The 12,750-nt window shown below is 33.9% G+C and overlaps 1 protein-coding gene and 1 long non-coding RNA gene across 4 annotated transcripts in view; one reads left to right on the top strand and one right to left on the bottom strand.

Annotated features, from left to right (window-relative positions):
* The window catches only part of LOC143193104 (soluble guanylate cyclase 89Da), a 65,058-nt gene that overhangs the window by 16,570 nt on the left and 35,738 nt on the right, over nt 1-12,750 (top strand). For both annotated transcript variants that reach the window (XM_076399069.1, XM_076399078.1), the window contains exons 3-5: nt 6,142-6,335; nt 6,445-6,581; nt 12,097-12,249. In XM_076399069.1, coding sequence (XP_076255184.1) covers nt 6,142-6,335; nt 6,445-6,581; nt 12,097-12,249 — 484 coding nt within the window. The remainder of the gene's footprint in view (nt 1-6,141; nt 6,336-6,444; nt 6,582-12,096; nt 12,250-12,750) is intronic.
* Nucleotides 1-12,750, bottom strand: part of LOC143193260 (uncharacterized) — a 74,020-nt gene that overhangs the window by 7,278 nt on the left and 53,992 nt on the right. The window lies entirely within an intron of this gene.

Raw genomic sequence — 12,750 nt, forward strand, 5'->3', positions numbered from 1 at the left:
TCTATAGGATTTTACGTCGTTTGGAAAACCATCAAATGATTCGGATTTTTAAAAATGTGGAAACCTATCAAACACTTTTAGAGGCTTGAATGATGATGCTCCTGCCATATCCTTATTTAAAAGTAGCCATTTTGATGCCAATGATCAAAGAACGACCTGGATAATTAAACAAGTTCGAAGACTTATTTACTCGCCTTACTAGTTTTTAATAGTTTTTGCCTGTTTCAATATCGCGGCTTCATTGCTTGCCAGGTAAAAAAAATAGAACAGTTTTCTGTGGTGTGTAGTGACTGATGTGACACGTGTAAGTCCAGGAAAGAAATCCATATCGACATCGAAGCAAGGCATCGAAGGAATATTTACCACCCTAAACTTTTACTGTAAGTACTTCGACATTAACATTACCAATCACACTTGTTATGGGTTCTATGGGGTGATCGCGCGGAAAATCAGTTAGTTGGACACTTAATATGGAGCATCGACGATGACTCGCATCGCTTTATTCTGGAAACTCTGGAGGGTATCTAGTTAGATTTGTTAGTAGTACCCCCAGTTCAATACCTTAGGTCCAAATGGGCCCAATAATTGACTTATACAGTAAAACCTTGTTATCTAATGATAATTTAGATTTACGTCCTATCAGTCAGTACATTTGTCTTAGTTTAAGCCCAAGCTATTTGCGTTTTATAACTATACGTTTTTTCCGTGATTACGGCGTACTAAAACCGAATTAAACTGTTACTGCAGATATCTACCGATATCAATTGAACAAAGTGATATGGTATCACCATGCTGAGATGAAAAAAAGTAGAAAATATTTTGAATAATATATATTATAGCGATTTTTCTCAATAAACGCTTTTCTAACGTGAAAAATAACCAGAATATAGCCGGCTAGGTGACGCAGTAGTAAACGTGACAGGACGGTCCACCTACTGTTGCGATAGTCGCGGGTTCAAATCCTGCTGGGGCATGGTCGTGAGTTTATGTTTGTGTTAAAATCCGACAAGGAAAATGATCCCAGTCACGCCAGTAACCAGGCTGGGTAAGACCGGATGTCTGGGATGATTTTCTAAATTGGTCACTCGCCAGTCGGTAGGCTTAATGCCGAGGACCGTGGTTCCGAGCCCATGTTAAACTGTAGGTCCAGTCCAGATAAACCCCTAGGTAGTAAGACTTAAAAAAATTAGAAAACACGTAACCAATTAATAATATTGCACCTAAGACATAAAATTCAAACTATATTGATTCTTGGAACTTGACACCTACATGGACTCTAATCAGTATATGCATTTTTAATTGTATACCACTAATTGATGATAAAATATGATAGATTATCCATAAGGTACCTAAAAGTTAGACTCGATCCCATAAAACGGTAAAAGAAACGAAAAATAGAAGACAACGGCGGTTCAATGTTCAACATTAATGTGAAAAATGTTCGACACGCTGACTCGGATTTTCATGTGGAACACATCCCTGGTGTTCCGGAATAAGGCGCATTCCAACGATGGAAATAACCGGGTAATGGTTAAAGAACCGTGAAAAAGGTCGAAGGATCGGGCGCCCGAGGGGGCAACACAAATTAGCGAATTAAATTTAGCCGGCGGGGCCGAGGCGAGTGGGTGAATCGGACGGTATTTTTCTCCATTTCCGGCATCTTCTTTTTAATTTTTCCTCGAATACGTATTGGATTCGCTCTCGCGCCGATTTAAATTGATTTCGGTAGTGCTCGCCGCCCGCTTACCCTCCCAACCCCTCCATTCGTCGGTTCTTTTGCGGGGGTTATACGTATTCGTAGGTTAAATCTATTTCATTGCTTGCTACCTCGATACCTGACTATACAAACGGTAAAAACGAACTTAGAAAGATATTTCTCATTGTTCTTTATATTAGGATCGTATCATTTACACAAAATTTAACACATGTTGTTTAATTTAATATTATTATTTTTGTTGAATACGAGAAACGCGCACTTCTCTGTCTTTTTTGTTTCTTTAAAGATACTTTAAAGATATCAACTGAACGTATCATCATATCATTCACGAATATTTGGGTATGGGAAAGCTCTGTGCAAAGTGGGTGCCGCACGAGCTCACTTTTAACCAAAAACAACGACGAGCTGATGATTCGGAGCAGTGTTTGAAGATGATCAAGCATAATAAACCCGAGTTTTTTCGTCGATATGTGACAATGGATGAAATATGGCTCCATCATTTTACTCCGAAGTCCAATCGACATTCATCTGAGTGGGCTGTACACGATGAACCCGCTCTAAAGCGTGGAAAAACGTAACAGTCGGCTGGCAAGATAATGGAGTCTGTATTATGGGATGCGCGTAGAATAAGTTTCATTGACTACCTTGAAAAAGGAAGGACCATCAACAGCGACTATTACATAGAGTTATAGGGTCATTTGAAGGGCGAAATCGTCGAAAACGGCCGCATTTAAAGAAAAAGAAAGTGCTGCTTCACCAGGACAATTCACCATGTCAGAAGTCAGTGAAAACGACGGCAAAAATCCATGAATTGGGCTTCGAATTGCTTCCTCATCCACCGTATTCTCCAGATCTGGTCTCCAGCGACTATTTCCTATTCTCAGATTTCAAAAGAATGCCCGCTGGAAAGAAATTTTAACGGATAATTTTTCGGGCAACCTATAACAATACTTCCTTTGTAATGTTTACATTAGAAAATCATATCCGAAAAGTATACTTAGTGATGATTGATGTTTTTTTAAACGTGCATTAATTTTTCACGTTTATAAAATTTTTATTTTTATCGATTTGATAAATTAAGGGTGAAAATGATATTTTTAGTAATTAATTTATGTAAGTGGTTTAGAATGTGCGGAATTTAGTCAGTCGACCTTCGTCTGAAACAAGAAATACTTGCCGCGTAAAAAAGGGAGATCTTCGCGCTCGTTCATCCGGCACATCTCCCTTATTTCAAGGCCGCATTCCTTCATAATAAGGGTCAAACATCAAGGAAATCGTTGGGGTATCCGACGTCGACGTTCCGAAATTAAATTTCGGAAATTCGGGATTTCGACATCGTTTTAATTAGTATACGGTCGCGGGAACGGTTTTGATTTAAAGGTTATATTGCGAAAAACATGGGCTGTTGCTCTAATTGAGTCCCCAATCAGGCGTGCGCCCACGTGCCCCCCATTCATAATGAGGGTCGCGTCGATTTCGCGAGGGAAAATATTATTGCGTCCTGGGATTGATTAATTTTTTTTTAAATCAGCAGTTCAAAAGATTAGTAAATTCTCATTTTGTTTTTTTTTATTTACTAATTACAATACACCACCTTTCAAGCTTCAAACATTTGTGGAATATTTCCTTTTTTCCTAATATTTTAGACTCCTTTTAACCAACGAGGTTTAAATTTGGAGTGAACCTACAATTTAACGTGGGTTTCGAACCATGGTCCTCGGCATAAAGTCTACCGACTGGGCGGTGACTTAGAGACCATCCCAGAAGACCGGTCTTACCCAGCGTGGTTACTGGCGCTACTGGGATGGTTATTCCGTAATTTCGCTTTATGTATATGTCACAAAATTATATTATTATTTGTGTAATGTTTAGGCTCCGTACTGATTTGAAAAAATCAGTTGGTAGTGGTTAAAGTAATATTGTAAATAGATAAATAGGTTTATTAAGCTAAAGGGTGGGTATACAGTAGAAGATAAAATACGTGGAGTAGATGGGATAAATAAGTTCTTTGTTTACTTTTATTTAGTTATTACAACGATTATTATGTATATACTTTATTTTAAAACGTTTTTTTGTGTTAAAAATCTAAGTTTTATTATTTTTTACCTTTTAGTGAGTTCGTTATTTATTTTTTGAAGTCAGTTCAATTTTTTGTTAAACATATTTTAGTTTTCTCTTTTTAGAGTTAGTAAATATCTAATAATTACGCTTTTATTTACGCTTTTATCTCAATAAATTACGCAGTTATTTTATTAAGTATTACAATGGATAGCCCAAGTAAAAGTACAGTTCATATGAGGAAAAATATAGTTTAAGGGATTTGACAAATGTTCCAATCAAACTAGAACAAAAAATATTGCTATTGCCTGTTGGGAATCGAACACGCGACTTCCGCATGTGAGCTTAACGTTCTAAGCATTGCACCATAGAAACGGTTGCCTACAATATTACTACGACTTCATATATGATATGGTTAGTGTTTAAAAAGCAAACTGAATGTCTTTTCATTGAATTCCTTCTGATTTTTCGTCACGTCAGTTCAGCAATAACATTATACCTAAATATCTGATAATTTTAGATAAAAAATATGTAAAAGTTTTGTACATGCTTTTGAAATTTGAGGTTTTTCCTGGGTTTCTTGCCTTCCCCCAACAGATTCCGACTTAGTTCCAATGGGACCACCTCGGAAGTGCACTCTTTCGAATAAAAAAATAATGTTGAAAATGGGTCCATAATTGACATTAAAAAAAATATATACAGCCGAACATAGAACCTCCTCATTTTTTGTAGTCGGTTAAAAACTAGCCGACGTTTCGTAACCGTTGCATATTATATCTTCAGGGTGGGCTTCAGCTTTGATATCGAGGGTTTTTTAATGACTATTTTTCGTTTTATATATTTTCTATTGAAGAAGAAACTCGCATAATACTATTTTGCATTAGCACCATTTTACCAACTCATGAGACTACTCAACTCATGTATGCCCGACGTTCACACAGAGTAATAATCTTTGTTTGTAGCTATTGGTAAATTTGGCGAAGATTTGTTCAACAGTATCTATATGAAGGTTTCGCTGGATGTTTCTGTTTCGGTAGTATTAGGGCGCATCCGTAATGTGTCTTAGTCTTTATTCTGGAAGCGCTGGATCACTTGGATGTTGCTCTTGCTGGTGCAATCCCAAAGTTGAATGCGATAAATCCAAATCTTTTTTGAGATTTGCTTATATAAGAGCAGTTTGTCATATGTAAACAACTTGAAATTTCTTTCAAGTAACCAATAAACTCTCTCCAGTTTGATGTTAAGTTCCTCTCGTTTTTTTTGGCATGAACTTTTCAGCAGCATTTAAGACCATTTGTAGATACTTAGAGGAGTTAGCAAAAGGGATCTGTGTATCATTTAGTCTAATAGATAAGTACTACTTCTGTTTATTGGTAAAATTTATGTGTGCAGACTTTATTTCGTTCAACTTGATTCACCAAGTGTTAGTCAGTATAGACAGAAGTACCTTGAAATCCTAATCCTAATATTTCTTACGCATGTAAGTCCATAACTTTATATGAGAAGCTGTTGCATCTTAATCTTGTTCAAAGTTGATGGAATATATTTTAGTTTAAATGATTTTTCCATTAAGGTTAAAAAACTATTTTAATAATATAAAATAAACAAGTCCTCAATATCAAGGAGTCTTTCGATTACTTTACTAAATGCTATGCCTACAAATGATTAAGAGATAAAACGTACTACTAATATTACTTGTAATAAAATCGAAATATGTGACAAAAAATGATAAATAAATGATGAATCATGATGAATAACCTATAAAATGCAGTTCGACAAGTTCATACATTTGGAGCTGAAAATTTTAAAATATTAATTTACAGAAAAAGTGTTTATTATATTCGTCGTATTTATTAAATTATTAATATTTCTAATTTCTTTATTAACTTGTTATATTAATGTCTTTATGAAATAAAAATTGGAATTTATTCATTATTACAATACATTTGTTGTACAGTTTAAGGCTCTGTCATTTTTTCTGATAATATCAAATAAAGTGATGATATCAATAATCATCGATGTAAAATACCTTCAGAGTATGTTTTAATATTAAACTATGATTATATATAACTCCTAAATCTACTAGAATATTTTTTAAAAGAGACAATTATTTTTAACAGTTTAAGTGATATGTTTAACCATTTTTTTTCTAGAAACTGATAAAATTTACTGAAAAAAGTAGTATGTAAATATTCTTCATATAATTGTTAATAAAATAAGCTAACAGATTTTCATATTCAACATGTTTGATGGTACTTAATACTCTTCATTCATATTTTTTCGCATAATGACAATTTCATAAATTTATAGCAAAAATGAAACCTCATAAATTTTGAATTTTACTAATATCGATTAATGATTTACAGATATGACGCCACAATCAAAGCAACTGGTCGCAATTTCACGGATTTCCTCGAAAACGTAGATAACATCCACTCACAATTCAGACTGTCCTATCCGAAGATGAAAAGTCCCTCGATGTACCTGACCAAAGTCGACCAGCACGGCTGCGTGTTGGTGTACCGAAGCAAAAGGAGCGGCTTCACGCATTACCTAATGGGTATCTATCCGTAATATCTCGATGAAACTTTGTTTAAAGTTAGACGGCTTCGACGAGAGGCCGCCAAACTTTACGTTGGTATCGATTTGGGCGTTATTGCTTTTTGCAGGACAGCTGGAACAGATTGCCGCCGAAATATACCATCTGGAGTTGGAGTCCAATATACTGTCGACGGAAACTAGCCAAGTCGAGGGTAGAACCATTGTGATAGTCACGTTTAGATTGAATTTTGATAACACGCAGTATGTAAGTATTTTATTTAATTTATAGCTAATTGAGATAAAAATGGAGTCAAATATCATGCTACTTGAAATAATATCGAAAATAATCCTAAAATAAACAAAGTAACTAACTAAAATAAACAAACTAAATAAACAAAATATAAAATAAGATGTTCAGTATTAAATAATATTTTAAATTAAATATAACTACCATATTTATAATTATTCTCTATTAGGGTGTGTTTAAAATTAACTAGTTGATAGATTTACACGAGGAAAGAATCAATATCTTATTTAAAATCAACGAGTTCATATATTAGAAGTATGATAACAAAAGCAACAATTTTATTTAATTTATAGCTAATTGAGATAAAAATGGAGTCAAATATCATGCTACTTGAAATAATATCGAAAATAATGTCGGATTATGTATAAATCATGAGTAAATTTTTAAAGTGAATCCGACGAGTTCATATATTTAGAGTTCCCAAAATTTAAATAAGAAGATTTTCTTTTTGAAGAGACGCATTTGATAACATACAGTAAGTTAAGTCTAAAGAGTAGGGCCATATGATAATTACTTATTGAGATAAAAAATAAAAAGTTCAAAGTTCTACTCATAGTACTACTACAAAGTTCCTCTACATTTTTAGAATAGAGTATGATGAGTTTATACATTTAGAGTTATCAAAATTTAATAAACAAAATATAAAATAAGATATTCAGTATTAAATAATATTTTTAATTAAATATAACTAACATATTTATAATTATTCTCTATTAGGGTGTGTTTAAAATTAACTAGTTGATAGATTTACACGAGGAAAGAATCAATATGTTATTTAAAATCAACGAGTTCATATATTTAGAAGTATGATAACAAAAGCTGTGAAGGCTAAGAAAGAGCTTTGCCTTGATTAACATACTTTGTGAAATAGAAGAAATTTTAATTATCTGTGCTGTGTTCATGTTTTTGTCAAAAATATGACAACTAGTGTACCGCTGATGATTAAATACATAAACAATGGTTTTCTTATGCGTCGAATGAATCAATTATTTTCTTTCAAAAGTCTCGATTTCCAATTTAAAATCAACGAGTTCGTAGATTTGGAAGTATAAGAACAACAAACGCTTCAAGAGCCAAGAAAAGGCTTTGTATTGTTAGCTTTGAAATTACAAGAGGTTTTAATCTTCCGCTCGTGTTTTCCTGTTCTTGTCGCGGCCGTTGATTTCCTGTTATTTCAATATTAAATTTAATTCCCATTTTCCTGGAAAAGTTGGTGTCGGGCAAATATTTGCGAGTTTCCAGCAAGCGCAAGTTATAATGGCATATTTTACGAACTCATCGAAAAGAATGGGCCGGTAACAGTTTGCCGGAGGGGTGGAAAATTGACGAGAAAAATCGGGGCATTTTCCAACTTTCCCATACACAAACAGCAAGTTTCTATTAAGAAGTTGTTGGGGCTAAAGAGGCGAACATTCAAAGTGATACCATCGATCTTCCTCTTACGTTTATATGACGGTTATAAAGGGAGATATCGTCATTTTGATTGACGACTGTCCGACCGGCGGATGGGATACTAGAACTTTATAATTCACCAGGGAAATAGATCCTCGATGGAAAGATAAAAAAGAGATTTAGAATTGATTTTATCGCATTATTTGGTCCACATCAAATAGCTTCGATGCATGGAGAATTTGATGTATAACGTAAGCAAAACACTTACGCAAAGTTTTACATACTACCGTTCAACAGTTTGGAAACACTTTAATTTTAGTTTACATAAATTAGTGAAATCAATGTTGAAGTAAACGTATTAGTATTGGAGTCTTATTTTTAAGACCGTACTTGTAACATTATAGTGTCTTATTATTACACGCGTTTTATGATCAAAAAGGTTTTTACACCGCTAAATTGTTGGTTATTTAAAGTTGGTAGTTTTGTCACTAGGTTTTTGTATTAATATCCTTTAACTAAGGATTTACGATCTAAAAAACTATTAATTTATAGTTCAGTGTACTTTGTAGCGTTCAAATACGAGGGTGATCCGAGAAGTACTTCAAGAAGTTCTCAAATTAGTCTCCTTTTAGCTCCATACACTCCACTCAGCGAAGCTCCAACTTTTTTAACCCGTCTGGAAAATAGGTTTCCTTGAGGACTGCAAAGTGAACCTCTGAGGCGACGATGACAACCTTATTCGACTCAAATTTCTGCGCGACGAGTGACTTTTTAAAGTTCGGAAACAAAAAGAAGTCTCTCGGAGCCAAACCTGGAGAATCGATCGGCCATATGATTAAAATTTATGGGAAATTGAATAAAAACGCTATCCGAAAATACTTTTGGGGAATTCTAGAGTGAATCTAATTAGCCGAAGTTTTATTATTTAACAAGACAATGACTCTAAATACTTGTCAAAATCAGGCCAGGGGTTGCTACAGCAAAAACGAAACGAAAAAATGTTGGAAATCATGAAATGGTTATCATAATCGCCAGATTTCTCTCCTATCGAATTAGTATAGGATCCACTTGAGAGAAAAATGAAGAACCGATACCCTTTAAGCTCAGTATAATTGTGGGAATACTTATAAATGTGAATAGGAGATACTGGACCCCGAATACTTAAATAATTTATTAAAAACAATAACTAAACTTTGTGAGAAAGCAATTAAAAATAAGGGTGTTAAATTTCTTCTACCACATGTTAATATTCTCCAATCCCTGCAAAATTAGAAATATACAAGTATAAAGGTATACGAATACGACCACTTTCCATTGTTACCTCTACTGTCATCTTCAAACAAGTTCTTTTTTCATATTATTTATCTTAAATTCATAGAGAGAAAAAACCTAATACCAACACACCAGTTTGGGTTTATTAACAAACACTCAACAATTGACCAGGTCCACAGAATAACAGATGTTATTGAAAAAGCCTACGAAAGTCAAAAAGTATGCTAAGCTATATTCTTAGATGTAGCACAAGCCTTCGATAAGGTTTGGCACGAAGGCCTTATTCATAAACTACATAAAATGTTACCAAAACAACACATCGAACTACCTAAATCGTACATTACGGCCAGAATGTTTAGAGTTAAACAAGAAGAAGCTTACTCTACAATAAAAGACGCTAAACCAGGTGTACCATAAGGAAGTGTACTGGGGCCAATGCTTTATCTACTCTACACTTGTAATAGACCATAAATGGAGAATATTACTATGGCTACATTTGCTGATGATACTGCGATTATAGCTGTCGGAGACAATAGTGAAGAAGCCTCACGAAAATTACAACAGGCAAGTGACAATATAAAAAATTGGACACAAGCTTGGAAAATACGAATTAATGAAAGTAAATCTGTACATGTGCAGTTCACCTATAAACAGACCGTACAAGCACCAATAACATTAAATAACACTATCATTCTATTTAGCAACAACGCTAAATATCTCGGAATGAATCTCGATGCAAAACTTCGCTGGAAGGAACATATAAAGAAGAAAAGAAAAGAACCGGAATATAGGAAAATGTACTGGCTAATTGGAAGAAAATCACAATTATCAGTACATAATAAATTGCTATTATATAAGCAAATATTGAAACCTATATGGACATACGGAGTTCAATTATGGGGATGTTCTGCAAAGAGTAACATTAATAAAATACAAATTTTTCAGAACAAAATCCTGAGAGGTATTGTGGGTGCACCCAAATACTATAGGACTGATTACCTACATCGAGACCTTCAGATACCCACAGTCAATCAAGAAATCAAGAGAATTGCAAGGGACCATGAGAAAAGATTCCATTCTCATACTAATATTGAAATATTGCAACTTTTGGATACCACCAGAACAGGACACAGACTCAAAAGAATCAAACCATCTGATCTTGTATAGTGTTGTGTAGTGAGGTGCATATACTAAAAAATTCAGCAGTGACATGTATAAACATTATATATAACAATCAGAGACTGAGTTAGGGCCGATGAGTCCTCCTAGTTATATACCTAGATTTAGGTCAGCATAAAGACAAATTGTAGGTTAGCTGGAAGCGACTAGTAACAATGTATTAATTAAATAATTTAAAAAAATATGATAAATATCTCTGCGTTTGATAGCAAATCTACAAATGAGTGTTATTAATAGATAAATATTATAAATTATTTATCTAATAAAGTATGCCTTACACACGTATTTCCTACTGCTAGTTTTCTTTGTTAAATTTTCTTTTTTTTTGGCTAATTTTGGTTCTTAAATATTTGTAAAAGAATTTTGCTTTTCGATACAAAGTGTCATTGTCAATGTAATAGTTTGTTTCACTGTCGAAAAAGATCAAAACCGTAGAGTATATATTATATATTACTCTAAGATTAAAACCTTAGTTTTATTTGGCAACTATTTACGGAAATTTAGTTAAACTCATTAGGGATGGAAAATGATTCTAGCAAGTAGTGGCTAGATTAAAGAATATAATTGTTGTTTCCAAATGACGCAACCAAACAACGCATATTTTACAGGACAGTTTCATAAAATTTCATAAAAGCTTTTAACTAACATTCAAATTTGTATCAGATTCAACAGTGAAGCGAACTATTTTCCAAGAAGTACAAACAGCATTAGATCGCATTCCATCTGACGGCCATAATATCGTCATCAAAAATGCTTGTGACGTAGACGAACTTTATTGGGTTATCTAGTAATAAATAATGATATTATTTCATCAAACTAATGGAAGAATAACACATGGCATGAAAAGTCTCGGGCCTAACACATAGATGGCGCTAGTTTTATCGAATTCACCGCTTTTTTAGTTAGTGCTGACCTTCAAACGAAATCTGTTAAAGTTTCATGATATTTTACGCAATGTTTCTGAGTTATTGTGCTAATAGTGTCACTACTTTTGTTATTTATAAAACAATAGATCAAAGACAATTTCGTATTTTAATTTTACACTGCTTCTTGATGAGAAAAAATACCATTCAAGCGAAGCAATGGCTTGAAAAGTACTATAAGGACTCCGCTTCATCAGAAACAACAATAAAACATTGGTTTGATGACTTCAAACGTGGTCGTCTACTCACATTTTTTCGACAGAATCTAATTTGTACATCAACAAACATTAATTTTAAGAAAAAAATGGAATTCCTGGTCCTAATACTCGACAGTATTATATTTTCCCGTAATGGATTAAACAACGCGCAAATACCAAAATACTTTTCTCTCAAACCAAATTCAAAATCTAATGGAGGTTGCGGGATTTGCGAAAAGGTCAAGTGGTAAACCGAACCGAAGTTTACGCCTTGTTTAGTTAAAAACAAAATTATTAAAATGTTCTTCTCGCCCATGGAACAAAATAATCAATCATGCGGGTTTAAAAGTGGATGATGGAGATGCGATACGATGCGAGATAACACCGCGAGCAAAAAGAGAGGGAGATCGGTTCGGGGAAAACCATTTTTCTTGCATCAAGGGAAATATTGTGAGGCGATAAAAGTGATTAGGTTCGGTGTCAGGCTAAAAGGAAAATGAAATATTTCAGATTATCGCGAAGCGGACAAAGGAGGAGGCCCATCTGTTGACCATCAGCAAACTGCCCCCTTTCAATTGTGATTTGTTGCTTCAGCTCTTTCCGTTCGGGATTATTTTTAATCCCAGCCTGGCTATAGTGGGATGCGGAGAGAAACTGACACAAGTAAGTACGGTTATTATTCAAGTTTAAGTTCTCGTTTTTCATAAATTATTTATTTTGTGTAATTTGTCAGGCCCATAAATTATTTTTAAAGGATTTTCAACAGATCGTGTTACTTTGTATTAAATCGCATCGGGTCTATTGAAAACAACAATGAACTCACAACATCAATAAGTGCCTGTTGAGAGTTGTAAATTTGTTTTACAGCCAGACAATATTTTCCTTCTCGTTTTATTCTATTTAAAAAGAGATAGAATGCTGTTCGAACATGTAACCGAATGAGCCTGCAAAAGTCGCCCGTTTGTTAAACGTCTTCAAAATTCTTCAAAATATTATAATTACATTAGAAAGATGCAGCTATTCGAGGGATGTAGAACATCCCTTCATACACTGTTGGGTAATATAGGACTTAAGATGATAACAAATAATGTTATACAACACAACAGAACAAAAACAACAGAAGTTGACGGAAAAGATAAAAGTTGGAATAAGTATATTAGATCA

Source organism: Rhynchophorus ferrugineus, unplaced genomic scaffold (assembly GCF_030347505.1).
Source record: "Rhynchophorus ferrugineus isolate W39M unplaced genomic scaffold, kcgeb_rfMv2 rfM1, whole genome shotgun sequence".
Taxonomy (NCBI): domain Eukaryota; kingdom Metazoa; phylum Arthropoda; class Insecta; order Coleoptera; family Curculionidae; genus Rhynchophorus; species Rhynchophorus ferrugineus.